Genomic DNA, 16263 nt, shown 5'->3' on the forward strand with positions numbered 1-16263 from the left:
TTTGTTCCTTAGCTTGTCAGAATAATTCCTCTTTGCCACTCTGATCTCCTTTTCCAGTGTGTATTTGGCCTGTTTATACAAGACTTTATCCCCCTTTCTGTAAGCATCTTCTTTGGCCTGACGGAGCTGTCTGAGTTTTGCCGTGAACCATGGTTTGTCGTTGTTGTAGGTTGAGTCCTGGTAGGAATGCACATATCTTCACAGAAACTGATATGTTACAGTCTCTGTGAGCTCGTCCAGATCGGTGGCAGCAGCTTCAAAAACAGTCCAATCAGTGAGAGAGAAACAGGCTTGTAAGTCCCGCTCTGTTTCATTAGTCCATCTTTTAACAGTTCTTAATACAGGTTTTGCAGATTTAACTTTCTGCCTGTAGGTTGGTATGAGATGAACCAAACAGTGATCAGAGAGTCCTAAAGCTGCTCGTGGGACAGAGTGATATGCGTCCTTTATCGCTGCGTAACAGTGATCCAATATATTACTCTCTCTGGTGGCACATGTGATGTGCTGTCTGTATTTTGGCAGTTCGCGGGAGAGATTTGCTTTATTAAAGTCCCCGAGAATTATTAAAACAGAGTCTGGGTGTTGTTGTTCTGGGTCTATGATCTGATCAGCGAGTTTCTGTAAAGCTGAGCTCACGTGCGCTTGCGGAGGAATGTAGACACTCACGAGAAAGAACGAACAAATCTCCCGCGGCGAACAGAACGCCTTGCAGTTAATGAAGAGCGTTTCTAGATCTGAACAGCACATCTTCTTTAACACAGTTACATCTGTACACCACCTCTCATTGATGTAAAAGCATGTCACGCCGCCGCGCAATTTCCCTGTTGATTCCGCGTCGCGATCTGCTCTGACCAGCTGGAAGTTAGCCAGATGTAGCACGCGGTTCGGTATGTTGCCATTCAGCCAGGTTTCCGTGAAACACAGAGCTGCAGAGTTTGAAAAATCCTCGTTTGTCAGGGAGAGCAGAAGGAGTTCGTCCATTTTGTTGGGTAGAAAACAGAGATTAGCCAGATGAATGCTAGGCAACGCCGTTCTAAATCTGCGCTGATGAAGCTTCAGAAGCGCGCCGGCTCACTTTCTCTGTCTGCGCGTCCTGAAGCATTTGACTAGAGCTACGGCTCCGCCAACTACAATGTCCAGCAAAACGTTCGAATAGTCAAAATCCAGTAAAAGAGTTTGTGGTGTGTTCTGCCGAATGTTCAGCAGGTCATCCCTGATAAAACTGATTGTATTTGAGAAACAAAAAAAAAAACAAAAAAAACAGGAAAAACAAACAAAAACAGAACAAACACTGAAGAGCAAAGCACAGTAGCTGCCATCTGCGGCGCCATCTTAGATCTACCATCTTTTTTACCAACTTGAGTACAAGTATTAATTTAATTTTTTTTTAAACTTGCTGCCCACAAACTTTTGAATGGTAGTGCTTCGAATCAGACTCAGTTCTTTGCTGCAGATGTTTAATGGGCCCGTAAATCTACCAGAGCACGTGCATGGACTGGTGCTCTCTGAAATGAAGTTTGCCCTGGGCTAGCAAATGCTGCTCTCCTCTCTGATTGAAAAAGTGGCCATAGAGACCAGTGGATAATATGTTCTCTGGCATCTCACATCACACCTGCCATTAGGGAAACAATCCACCAAAGAACTGTAAGGGGAACACTTGTAGGCCATCTGTGAGGCAAAACTGTATGAACAACAACTCAGTAAACAGCTAAAATGATGAGCCTAGTTTTACTTTCCTTGTGAACATTTCCCACTAAAAGCTAGATCAGGAAATATTAGACAAATTGTGCCTTTTGTTTAAAACCTACCATTGGAACGGTAGGGAGATTATTATTGCTCATTAATAATGTATTTATTTGATCAAAAATACAGGGAAACAAATCCCCAGAAATTTTGCAAAATATCTGTATTTAAAATAACTGTTTTGCAGTTATTTCAAAATGTAATTTATTCCTGCGATGGGCAAAGCAAACATTTTTGCAACCATTACTCCAGTCTTCATTGTCACATGACCCTTCAGAATGGAGTCCAAGAAACATTTATCAGTGTTGAAACATTTACTATTAATGTTGAAAACCATTTTGATGCTTACTATTGTGAAAACTCAAACTTCAAAACAACACTTATTTGAAAACACTTATTATCTTTTGTAAACTCAGAAATGTGCTTACTGTCACTTTTGATCAATTTAATGAACCCTTGCTAAATAAAAGTATTAATTTCTTGGAAAAAAAGAAAACTTACTAAAAAAATATTACTAAACCCAAACTTTTGAGCAGTAGTGTACTGAAAAAAAATTGGTACATTTTCATAAAAAAAAAAGAACTAAATGCATTAAATTAATGATTAAACTGCATCTATCTGTTAAAATATAAGAATACACTATCGTATATAGATGACCTAAAAGCTACCAGACATGGACTATAAGGCTCTAGTCTAAAGCCTCTTTTTTGGACTCTTTAAAGAGTTCTTTCCATTTATATACACTAATATCATCTGTAAAACTCCAGTCGAAGGCATTCAACACTGTGTTGCTGCTGTTCCCTTTGAGGAGATCATTTGAAAAACTAGAAAACTACTAGGAGGGGAGACAAAGCTGAGGATTCTCGGGGCAGTCTGGGTAATGAATGGTGACTAAAATAAAATGAGAAAAATCTGGGACATGAGTTTCAGGGCCGCTGAGAGGTGCTGAAGAAAATAGGGTCTTGGCTCTACGCTGGATTCCACTGGGACAGCAGGGCTATCTTTAGAAAAGGGCAGGGATAAAATGGCCACATGTTTTCATTTTCATAATAAGGCTAACTACACTGTACAAGAAAATCTACATTCACAATATAAAAGTGTCTAAAACAAACTCGAAAGCCCGGACACATGTGAGCTCTATCAAGTGAAAAATCCCAGGTTTGGAAGACGGTAAAGCTTTAAATCCCATTTTATAGACTATAACAACAAATGCTATCCAATTATACATGTACCAAGGCTGCATTTATTTAAGTAAAAACTGTAATATTGTGAAATAATATTACAATTTAAAATCAGTTTTCCATTTTAATATATTTATTATGAAATACATTTTTATGATGGCAAAGCTGACTATATAGTGCTCAAGAAACTTTCTTATTATAGTCAATGACAAAAGTTGGAAACTGTGATTTTTTTCCAGTACTCTCTGATGAATAGAAAGTTTTAAAAAATTATTTATTTGAAATAGAAGTCTTTTGTAACATTTTTTTTTATATATACCTTTACTGACACTTTTTTCCATTTTAACACTTTTGATCATTTAAACTTGCTGACCCCACACTTTGAATGGTAATTTATGGTCATCTCTCATGCAACAAATATTGTTCATAAACATCTGGCAGAGCACGTCAATATGCAAAAACCAGGATTTAACGATTAAATGGGACATTACTTGTCCAATTACTTGTCCTTAGCAGACTCAAAGCAGTTTAAATGAGACTATCTGTCAATATCAAAACACTCCTTTGACCTGTGCAGACTTAGTAACCTTACAGTTATCACTGTATTTGCACTCAGTGTTCATTTTATACTTTTTCTGAAAATAAAGCAAAGCTCAAGAAAAAGTGGTCCGAACTTACCTGCCAGACACCTACAATGGCGTTGGCTATAAGAATAAGTAATATTACAAAAGGCTCCACAAATGCTGTAATGGTCTCCTCTCCCTCTTCAAACCAGGCCAGGACCTAAAAAAAAAAATTAAAAAAATCATTTTTAAAATCAGGATTTCATTCACATTTATATTTCTTTCATTCCTCTGAGGAAGTTCGCCAAATACCCACACATTACCAAATGACTGAAAAACAACGAGTCTTCCAGGGAAGACCCCATATAAACCGTTTAGTGCGTCATGTTTTTACCTCAAGCATGTCTCTCTATATCATGAGGCTTGGCAGGAGTTGTGGCTTTATGCCATGTGTCAAAACAGACTGTCGTCAGAAACTTCACAAGCACGACTATATTTCATGCATGCCACTTCTAGGCAGTATAACTGAGACAAAGTACTTAACGAGCCAGCTATGTGAATTTACAGGCATGCTGACACTGTCCAGACAAGGCCCAATGAATGCTGAAGCACTATGTAATATGATCCAAATTAAGATAGACCAGCTTTCATCAATCTACTAGACTCTAAGGGCATACCTGGGCCACACAAGATGTCTCACTGGTCAATTCAAGAATGTAATGGCAAAATCTAATGGCGCTTTTCCACTGCGTCGTACGGCTCGGCATGGCTCAGTATGGCTCGGTTCGGAATCTCAACCGAGCTGGTACTGAAAAAAGTACCAGGTACTGTACCCAGTGGAAAACCCCCCAAAAGTGAATCATACTGAACCGTACAGTGTGCAGTCAGTGCATAAAACCAAAGTGAGTCTTTTAACACCAACCCACATATTCTAGGGAGGCAAAAAGCTTAGTATTCCCTATGCAGTCTCTGGAATATTGTTTCTGTAATGTCCTGTTTTATCTTACAGAGGGTACTCTAGGACAAGCTTGAGTTCTGTTCGATTAAAACGGTTCAGTTAAACCAAAGACTAGAGACTTTGGTTAAACCCTCACAGAACACTGCACTTATTCGCAATCACAAAAGTGCATTATTTGCATGTGTTTTAAAGCCTTGCCGGTTAAGCTTTTCATTCACGTGCTGTTCTGAGGTGCGCTTTTTCTGAGCCCGTACACCTGAAGCGCATGTGCTAAAAAGCCTGTCTAACAGCGCCTGATTACTCAACTAAGTTATCTTTTGCGCTAATATTGTCAAAACACACAATGTTTATGTATAGACTCAGTTGGTTACGTCTAAATGAAAGTAAACCGCCTGTATATTAGATGCGTGCAGGTCTTAAAAGGGACAGATCTAAACATGCAGCCGACTGTCATTAAAGGGATAGTGGACACTAAAATTTTATTTCTGTCATTATTTACTCGCTCACATGTTGTCCCAAACCTGTATTCATTTATTTCGTATGCTGAGCACAAAAGATGATATTTTGAAAAACGTGGGTAACCAAACAGTTGCTGGTCCACATTGACTTTGATAAAAAAAAAAAAAAAAAATATGGAAGCCACTGAGGACCAGCAACTGTTTGGTTACCCACATTCTTCAAAAAAACACGAACGTTCAGCAGAAGAAAGAAACTCATTCAGGTTTAATACTAAACTTGAGTGAGTAAATGATGGTATAAATATAAAACACTATGACAGAATCGACAGACAGATGACAGAATTTTTTACTCTTTAATGCTAAAACAACAAAATGCAAAGAGAAAAAAAATTACTTGCTACTCTTGCAGAAAAAAAATGATAATACAGCTACTTTAATAGGAATCAATCTATATAGTGTTTTATTTTTATATTTGTTTATACAGTTCTTGAATTCTCCTGCTAAATACACCTATTGTACCTGAAAACAAAACTATTTTATTTGTATATTATGTGTATCTTTGTTCAAAGATAAAATAATGACAAAGGTTTTTATCTTCGCCCACTTTGGCCTAAATATCTGCCATACTTTTTTATATTTTGTTACCTTGAAAGGCTTTGTCTTTATAATAGGGAAATTATTTTGGCTGCACTGCTCAGACAAAATAGTAAAACCAACATGACAAAGAATCGTGACAAAATCGTGAAATCGTGATATTTCCAAAAAAAAAAAAATAATTGTGATACATTTTTGCCATATCGCCCACCCCTAGTTCACCCTAACAAACTGTTCTTCATCAATTAGTCTAATCATAGACATGCGTCTGGTAAAATCCTCTACCCCAATTTAGCTCAACGAACAGCATGGATCTATAAAGCATTATACATACATTTGCATAATACATTGTATAACAGATTAATATAATATGCATATACTACTATTAAAAGTTTGGGATAGGTTGTTTTAAAATATTTTTAAAAATTTAAGTGAAAATTAAACATTTTCAAGCAAGGATGCATTTAATTGTTCAGAAGTGACCAAGGCATTTCTAATGTTACAAAATACTTCGTTCAACTAAATACTGTTTGTGTCTACAAAAAAAAATAAAAAATTATTATATATATATATATATATATATAAAGCTGCACAACCATTTTTAACATTATAATGTGACACTGAAGCGTGGAGTATTGGCTGCGAACATTTCAGCTTTATCATCACAGGAATAAATTACATTTTAAATTATATTAAGCTAGAAAACAGTTGTTTTAAATTGTAATAATATTTAATTTATCATATTACAGTCTTTGCTGTATTTTTGATCAAATAAATGCAGCCTTGGTGGGAGCAAGACCTTTCAAAAACTAAAAAAAAAAATCTTACCAACCCCAAACTTTTCAACAACAGTGTATACATATTTTTATAAAACAATTAAAATATTTTATTTCGAATAACACATTTGTTGTAATGTTTTAAATAGTGGTGTCAAAATTAGCGCGTTAACGCATGCGATTAATTATTTTCAGATTAACGCGTTAAAAATATTTAATGCAATTAACGCAGGGGCGGGGCTAGGGTTGGCCACCCCATTCGCAACTGCTGCCTCTGTCTCTTTTTTTCTTGCAAAGGATTGAGTTTATTTAGATGCAGAATGTCTTTATGACCACATCAAATGGGAGAAGTTTCAGACACATGCTCTATATGTCGCCTCCACGCCAGACGCGAGTCAAACAAGCGCGTAAAAGATACTGTGCTCGTAGCCTATATCATTTCATATCATACAGCGAAAGAAACTACGTGCATGCAATGTCGTAGTTATGCCGTCAGTTCAGGCATGAAGTTACCAAAAAGGCGATTAAAGCTGCCTTAAACTGTGTGCATGCATGCAATAGCCTATGTTATATATGCGTCACATTTAAGTACATGTCTCTGAAATGGTTTTAAAAACTGTCCTGAGGCACCCTAGCACTGTCTCCCTCATCTAAAATACCCAATTCAACTCATCCGCTCATTAGTTGAGACTTTCAGACCTGAAGTGAGTCAGAAAATGTAAAGAGATTTGTGAGAAAATAAGATGCATGTCAGATCCCCATCACCTTCAGCAGCAGCAGCTTTTAAAGCAATAGCAGGCAAATAAGTTAATAACCAGCTGCTGTGATGTCTATTAATCCAAGAACAAAAGAAAAAAAGAGCAAATCAATAACTTTTATAGTTTTAAGGGGTTCATCTATATTTAATTTAGAATTTAGTGTTTGGTAAGTATTAATTTTCTGTATATTTCTGCTGAAGGGCACAGGTAGCTAAATATGTCATTTATTATAATGGGTTCATGTGAAGATTGTTTTAAGTTCACTTAATTTAGACGTTAAGTCTAATAAATGTTAAAATTGATAGCTCTCAATTATACTGTAATGCTGAATGGCTACAGTCAATGGTTAAATATTCAGGGGGCAAAACAATTTTTTTATAGAGACATCAGTAGTATTGATATCAGTGATGCTGGCCTTCAATCATAAAAAAGATACCATTAAAGAAATATAAAAAAATATACTGTCTATATGTTGTTTGTACATTGTACATTTGAAGATTGTTTATTTAAAAACTTGAATGTTAAGCCGGGCTCACACTGTGCGATTTTTAATAATCTTTTGCGATTGCTGCTTGTCACACTGTACGAACATGATCCCCATGTCAGACTGTAGGATCTCAGTTGTCTTAATGTCAGACTGTACGACAGTCAAGACGCGATAAAAACGGACGTACTCAAGAAGACTTGTCCGGAGTTTTACGTCATCAATACGTGACCCGCGTTCTCTCGCTATAATGGTAGCTAGCAAACAACAGCAACGTGTAGCGTTAGTTTTATTAATTACATGCCTTGATGTTAAAAAAAAAAAAAAAAAAAAAAAAAACTTAAGACGACGTGTGTGGAGCAAGTCATGGCTGGGCAAAAGAGGACTTTATGGACTTCCAGTTCTACAGATCGAACTTGAGGTAATTTTGTTATTCGAGTTTAAACATCCTGCCCCTTAATAAATAAACTTTAAGTAAACTTTACGTTGTACATATATTGTTTTTTACAAATAATGAATGGTTTGAAGTTGTCGCGCTAATTGCGTCATCAAGTTCAGTGCTCCTATTGGTTCTTGGTTTGACGGTCGTCGTAGAAGATGTCACACTGCAGGAAACTTGAGGAAAGTGTCTGAAATCTTCTGACACTGCCAGAATTTAATCGGAGGAAAAAATTGATCGCAACGCCCATTAATCGGCTGTCGGTGAACATGTCAAACCAGCGATCTAGACAACCGATTTTAGCCTAGGATTATAGGAATCTTTTAGGATGTTAGGATTTTCAAAATTTGTCTCAGACGACCAAATCGTGGCCAAAATCGCACAGTGTGAGCCGGGCTTTAGGTGGGGTTAAGCGTGATTAATCACGATTAATTTTAGAAAAATGTGTGATTAATTAGTTAATTTTTTTAATCGATTGACAGCACTAGTTTTAAAATATAATTACTCAATTTTATTATTATTATATATACTGAGTTGTGGCAATATGTTTGGTCTTTGTAGAACTATAAGCCATACTACAGATGTGATCATTTTAACAGCAACATTATCAAACTCATACCAAAATACATGTTAAATGTTATTTCTGGTAATAATTATGACTTCTGAATACAAAAGCACAATGGCTTTTCCAAAATTCAGTCCTTTAAATGAGATGCCACTCAAAATAATTGAACTAACTTCAATTATAAAAGGTTCATGTGGAAATAGCTGTGGTTGTAAATTTCAGTTGCTGTGCTTAGTCCTGATGGGATACACTGATTTAATGATTTCACTGATTTAATGATTCATTGCTGATTTAATAAAACTCTTGCCTTGTGGGAATAACAAAGGTGAGTGTAACAGCAAGTTAATGCATCTCTATGATAGGTTAGTGAGGGTAAGCATAACACGTTTGGACCTTGTTTAGGCCTGTATGTGGCCAAGTGTAAATGGGGCTTAAGAGAGATCTCAAACAATACACAGCACAGATTCTGGGGGAACAACTTTCCTGTTGCCAGTAACACTCGTGCAATGTCACAACACTAGACACCAGATGCGAAGATGAGGAACGAGCAGCCAGTAACAAAAGCAAATGGATTTAAGAAACGTTGCGTCCCCCTCTTTTCATATATTTGTCATGTAAACAAGCATACTGTAATAATAATAATCTTCAATGTTGATGCAACAAACAGTGATTTTTCAGCACACCCACAGGTCCAAACACAGGAAGTGGATGACAGTTGGTTTAACACGGTAACCTAACCTCCAGGGCAGAGTATTTTACACCATGGTCTTAGTGAGAGCACTCTAAGCCCTCTTAGACTTGCACCATGCTTCCCATTCCAGCAGTGAAACATTATCCAGAACAGACAAGTGTTAAAGACACCAGACAGCATAAATGAACCACTGAGTGAACCGCTGTACATCATCATCTTGTAGCCTGATGACAGCATTTTGTAACATGATCAAAATATCACGCAGAGCATTTATGAAGCACTCGGATACCTTTCAGCATGGTATACATACTCATTACCCATTGCGTCGCAATTTTTAACATGTCACGTAGTAATTAAATATTCATCTAAAATTCTTAACGAACCAAATATGAATCATAAAGTTCTGTTTAGTTAAGATTTGCACCTCACCATTATTTATATGCTATATTAAATTTTATATAACAGTGTTGGTCTGTTTTAGAACGTCATTTTTTTGAACCAGTGGAAAACCTGGAGTGGGTCTGGAGCAGCGTAATTACAAAACACCAGGAGAGGAATTCTCTGCAAGTCCATTCCATTAACATATACGGTTCCAGATCATTTTTTAGTTTTCACGTTGCTTGGTGACAGCCAAAGCTTGATGCTTTGGCTTTTTCCCCCTATATAAACTAACAACCATTTTTTCCAGAAATGTGTTACTTAATATAAATGACAAGCTTAGTTTCATTTCTCTTCTGATCACATATTAATGTACTTGTCCTCTGCACAATGACAAAGTTGAATCCTATCAAAGCTACCTTTATTTAACCTAAACCAGATAAAACTGGGAAATATGATGATATGGAAAGCTAAACAGATATTGTATTCTAATTAACACTGTACTGAGGTACTTACGAAAGATATGCAAGCTGCCAGGAGAAGAATCCTCACTAAAAGATCCTCAAATTGCTCCATCACCAATTCCCACAGTGATTTTCCTAAAGACAAAAGCATGTGAATGCATGATAAAGACCAAGGCGTGAAAATGTGTTAAAAAAAAATGCATGACAAAAGATTACCCTCTTCCGCAGGCAATTCTGTGGGACAGCCAAGATTCACAGCATGGGGGGATTAAAAAAAGAAAGAAAAGAAAGAGATATTCGTAACATTAGATCCTGAAAGTTCAAGTACAGTAAAATTCTGCATCATTCAAGCTTCACAGCAAAAGACTGCTGAGAATTTAACTTTAATGTTAAAAAAAATGAAATACGTAACAGAACAGGTTGTTTATATTTAAAACCCCAATTTCTGGCCAAATCTGTTGTATAAGAATCGTCGCTGGTGGCGAGCAGCAGTGACGTCGCGCGCGCCTTCATCTCGGACGCATGCTTGCCGGCTGATGAAATTAATCTCGCCGCATGTGCGCCCGCTCTCTCACGGGCCTAACAATGCTCTTACCCTAAATGAACATTGCGAAATCATCTAAACCTCTTTGCTTTCTATTGCACTGCCGATCCCAGTCCCCTCTGTTAGCATTAGCCGGGCCACGTTCGCTCACTCACCGTTCGGTCCCCATTTCTCCCGCTGACGCTTCACTTGCTCCAGGCCGAGCCCCGTGCTCTCGTTCACGGCGAAAAAGCTGTACACTTCCTCCACGGTTTTCGTGTGTGCGTTCTCCATCGTGGACGGGCGGACACGCTGATTATGAACGGACTCGCAACCCCCTACAAACGGGCTTCTTCAAAGCCTTCAGTCCTGACTCCCAAGACCTTCGGACCCACGAAAAACTGGATCCAAAAACAACCGTAGTGACCTCAGATAAACAGTACACGATAAAAGCCGATGTTAACTTTGTAGTTCGGGCGTTTAATGAGAAGAAAACTTACAAACCCGGACTAATTCAAGCAAAAATTACACAACACACATCGTAAACTCGCTGGTTGTTCTCGGTTTTTAAGTTTTTTCGATGCCTGCTGGGGGTCCTTGTAGTCCTGAGTAGCCAAACGAAGCCCTTAACTAGTCTTTCGGATCTATCCTCGGCTCATTCCCGTGGACCGCAGCTCTAGCACCATCAGCACCAATCGCGTGTCTCCGCTGAGCCGCTCTCCTGATCCGCATGCACTGCTTGCGCTGTCCGCATGTGGAATGCTCTCATTGGCTGCGCGGACTCCGGAAATCCCGTTCCTTCCTTTGACTTTTCTGCGTCACGTCAGTGTGGATCAGCTGACCCTCTTGGCCGACGTCACTCCAGATGAAGAAGGGTGTAGTGTAGCACAGAAATGTCACTGATATGCTCTATATTGAGAGGATAGAGGTGGTGGTGTTTATTCATGCTAGTGATTCGAAATTTTGAACACATTTACCAAAAAGATTCCTTCACCGACTTAATGCACATAGTTACGCCTATAGGTGGCGACAGAGAATACAGTGAATGATTTACTAAAGTGTGCAAGTCTAAAAATCTGTTTTGTTATTTTATCATCAAGATACGATTTAGTTTTTCATTAATATTTTGAATTAGTTTTCATTTTTATCTTTTACCTTTTATCTTTTTCATTTAAATTTTAGTTGAAGCTTTAGTAATTCTGTTTGTCATTTTTGTCATTTTACTCTGTGCACTTAGGTCACGATTTTTCAGTACTGCCAGGCTGGGGCAGAATGTCACATTAACCCCCGGTTTCACAGACAAGGCTTAAGCCAAGTCTTAGTCTAAAATGTAATTCTGAGCTGTTTCAACCGAAATAAACTTGCACTGACTGATCTTAAAATATATCCGTGCCTCTGTTTTGTCTCAAGATGCACACCAGTAATGTTTTTTCTAAGGCATGTTAATAAAAATTACTTAAATGTCCTAATTGAACCATGGCCTAATCCTGGCTTAGTCTAAGCTCTGTCTGTGAAACCGGGCATTTGTGAAGTCATTCATTAAAATATTTGTTGGCTTGATATATTTCTGCATGTTATCGTTTACAATGTTTGTTGTTTCATTAATCATTTTGTGCGCTTTAATGTATGTATATGTGTATATATATATATATATATATATACAGGTACATCTCAAAAAATTAGAATATCGTGAAAAAGTTCTTTTTTTTTTTCTTGTAACTTATTTCAAAAAGTGAAACTTTCATATATTTTAGATTCATTACATATGATGCAAAACATTTCAAAAGTTATTTGTTTTAATTTTGATGATTAGAGCTTACAGCTCATGAAAGTCAAAAATCAGTATCTCAAAATATTAGAATATTTACATTTGAGTTTCAATTAATGACCATCCCTAAAGTATAAATTCCGGGTATCTCTTGTTCTTTGAAACCACAATAATGGAGAAGACTGCTGACTTGGCAATGATCCAGAAGACGAACATTGACGCCCTTCACAAAGAGGGTAAGTCACAGAGGGTCATTACTGAAAGGTGTGGCTGTTTACAGAGTGCTGTATCAAAGCATATTAAATGCAAAGTTGACTGGAAGGAAGAATTTGGGTAGGAAAAGGTGCACAAGCAACAGGGATGACCGCAAGCTTGAGAATACTGTCAAGCAAAGCTGATTCAAACACTTGGGAGAGCTTCACAATGAGTGGACTGAAGCTGGAGTCAGTGCGAGAGTCACCACACTCAGACGTCTTCAGGAAAAGGGCTACCAAGCCACTTCTGAACCAGACACAACGTCAGAAGCTTATCTGGGCTGTGGAGAAAAAGAACTGGACTGTTGCTCAGTGGTCCAAAGTCCTCTTTTCAGATGAAAGTAAATCCATGTTGCTTGAAGTCCAGTGTGAAGTTTCCACAGTCAGTGATGATCTGGGCTGCCATGTCATCTGCTGGTGTTGGTCCACTGTGTTTTCTGAAGTCCACAATCAACACAGCCATCTTTGTGTTTCACTTTCTGAAATGAGTGACAAAAATATTGACCTTTCCTTTTTCACGATATTCTAATTTTTTGAGATGTACCTGTGTGTGTGTGTGTGTGTGTGTGTATATATATATATATATATATATATATATATATATTATGTGTGTGTGTGTGTGTGTGTCTGTGACCCTGACCACAAAACCAGTCTTAAGTCGCTGGGGTATATTTGCAGCAATAGGCAAAAATACATTGTAAGAGTCAAAATTATAGATTTTTCTTTTATGCCAAAAGTCATTAGGATATTAAATAAAGATCATGTTCCGTGAAGATATTTTGTAGATTTCCTACTGTAAATATATCAAAACTTAATTTTTGATTAGTAATATGCTTTGCTAAGAACTTAATTTGGACAACTTTAAAGGCGATTTTCTTAATATTTTGATTTTTTTGCACCCTCAGATTCCAGATTTTCAAATAGTTGTATCTCGGCCAAATATTGTCCTATCATAACAAACCATACATAAATGGAAAGCTTATTTATTCAGCTTGTTATGTATTAATCAATTTCAGAAAATTGACAATTAAGAGTGATTTTGTGGTCCAGGGTCACAGGGTCAAACATATATACATATATACATATACATATATATATATATATATATATATATATATACATATATATACATATATATATATATATATACATATATATACCTATATACATATATATATATACACACAAGCTTTGTTTTTCTCTAAACCCATTCCTAATTAAAAAGATTATTTATCTTAGATGTGTCTGTCTGGTTAAACAGGTAGTTATGTGGCCAAACATTTAAATATTTCTTTATTTATTTTTAGATCAGTGTAGAAAGCAAGCTTCATTTTCTTCACATAGGGCTTTGGGTTGCACACTGCTTTTCACCATTACCCAGGCATCATTTGGAGAAAAGCTTATAACTTGAACATACAAGATAAGGCCACTCACTGCACACTGTCTCGCTGATGAAAAGAAGGAATGAAACGACATCATAAGATTAACTTGGACCCGGGGTCTGTAGCTGTTTTGCAACATTACAGGCTCAGATAAAAAGATATGAAACTGCTAAATTAGTTTTGCTGGGAAAATTAGTAGAGCTGGGTTGTCATGGAGATATGACATGGTGCTTTCCATGTCGCTTGTTTATAAGTCAATCTCATAGTCAAATGTCATTCTTTCCAATATTATTTGGAAGATAAAGTTGCAAGAAATATTGGCTAATTGATTCTGGTTCTGAAAGTTGTTTAGAACACTTATGGATGAATGCAAATATATATATAAAAAAATACATTACTGTACACTGACATCCCTGTAGTTCCATAAAAGTTGATTTGGCTCATGGAAACAGAAATGCCCAAATAAGGCTATCAGTATTATCTTTCAGCTCAGATTCACAGCCCATCTGTCGAGGTCTCTGACAGCTGCAGTAAAAGGTGATTTTCTGACACTATCTTACATATCTTGACGCCATAACCTCAAATTAGCCTGTCCAATTCTGTACTGGTTTATTCTACATGAAAAGCTGAGGGCTGAGATGGTGGTCCAGATATGCTCTCTGATTACGTCTATGTAGAATTTCAAACTATATACCATATAACATATATACCATGATCATGTAAATTTATTATAACATTATATTTACAAATAAATTTATTATATGATCTGCTTCGCATGGTCATTTAATTTATGAAAGTATCTGAAAATTTTAAAATAGTTGTTTCCAGGCCTGAAAAGTCCTAAAAATTAATGTAGTTTTTTTTTTTTTTTTTTTTTTAGTTATGCTCATAATTTCAAGGCATAGAATGTTTTGAATCTGAAATGGTTGAAAATTATTTATGCAGAAATCATGAATGACTAGAAACATAATGGAAATTCAAATGGTTGTGGAAACCTGGATGCTCAGGTGCATTTTTAGGTTTTCATTCCCTACATAGATGATATAATTAAAAGAAACAAACAAAAACAAACAAACAAAAAAAATATCTGTAAACCTTAAAAAAATAGTTAACCCAAAAATGAACATTTGCTAAAAATTTGAGGAGTGTCTCGCTGCAGCCCGCAAGATCCAGGGGGCATGGTTGGATCCAGATCCTCCCACTTTACATATACCTAAACCTATCAATCTCCACCCCCTGATCCCTAAACCCACCCATCTCCACCCCTAAACCTATCAATCTCCACCCCCTAGATGTGGATCCAACCACGCACCCTGGATCTTGTGGACTGCGGCGAGCCCTACTTGAAAAATGTACTCACCCTCAGGTCATCCAATATGTAGATGACTTTGTTTCTTCATTCAAACAGATTACATGTGAATTATTGTGATGTTTTTATCAGATGTTTGGATTCTAATTCTGATGGCACCCATTCACTTCAGAGGGTCAATTGGGCAATTTTTTTTTTTTTTGGGTGGACTATTGCTTTAAAAAGAATGTATGAGTTTCAAACTATGAAATGCATAGGCATAAACGTCTACAATAACATTCACTTAATATGTTCCATTTTGTAGTGCAACTCCATTCGCTAAAAGGCCAGCCGAGCTAGTAATAGCCCATTTATCACACACCTCATGACTGACACATTAATTGCCGCAGGCTTGAGAGAGAAATAGCAGCTTGGTCAACATCTCAATGAAGTATCAAGCTGTTTGCAAGACTTTATGGATTTATGTCTGCAATGGCTTCCAATTAGCTACAAGATTCTTAAAATAATACAGGAGGTTTAATTGTTCAAGAATTCAGAATTGTTAACTGGTTGGATGACAAAGATGAGTTGGATTGTTTGAATCAGTAATAAGGCATCCAACAGTTCAAGAGAAGAGTCATGCTAAACATGTCAACAAAAGATAAGGCACAAGACAAATCTCTGGTAACCATGCAACAGACAGTTCAGAGAGGTATACCGTTCCTCAACGTGTGTGCCATCAGAGGAAACACGCCAGGAAAAGTCCTCCTTTTGTCACCTGAGCGCGACTTGTTTATTCAGAACCCATCCCCTTGTTTGAGTTTCACAGATATGGAATGTAGTTGCTAACAACTCTTTCCCATATTCAGTCTATGTTTGGTATCAGTTTCTGGGATTGGAGCCAAATGTTTGCCTTTTATGGTTCTGTAAAAAAGGAGGATTGTAAAGCTCGAAGGACCAGGCTTTGTGAATCCTCTCAGATTCACTGATTCAGGC

General features: G+C 37.0%; 1 protein-coding gene across 2 annotated transcripts in view; it reads right to left on the reverse strand.

The window, feature by feature from the left end:
* LOC306856405 (sarcoplasmic/endoplasmic reticulum calcium ATPase 2) overlaps positions 1-11336 on the reverse strand; it is a 53993-nt gene extending 42657 nt beyond the window's left edge. Inside the window, exons 1-4 of one of the 2 annotated variants that reach the window (XM_079395680.1) lie at positions 11076-11336; positions 10738-10976; positions 10105-10187; positions 3603-3707 (exon numbers count right to left, since the gene is read on the reverse strand). In XM_079395680.1, the coding sequence (XP_079251806.1) occupies positions 3603-3707; positions 10105-10164 (165 nt within the window). In that variant the 5' untranslated portion in view covers positions 10165-10187; positions 10738-10976; positions 11076-11336. Of the gene's footprint in view, positions 1-3602; positions 3708-10104; positions 10188-10268; positions 10287-10737; positions 11006-11075 lie in introns of those variants that run through there. The other variant, XM_079395679.1, reaches the window with a different exon arrangement.
* Positions 11337-16263: the final 4927 nt, after the last annotated feature.

The sequence above is a fragment of the Barbus barbus genome (genome assembly GCF_936440315.1).
Source record: "Barbus barbus genome assembly, chromosome: 36".
Lineage (NCBI taxonomy): Eukaryota > Metazoa > Chordata > Actinopteri > Cypriniformes > Cyprinidae > Barbus > Barbus barbus.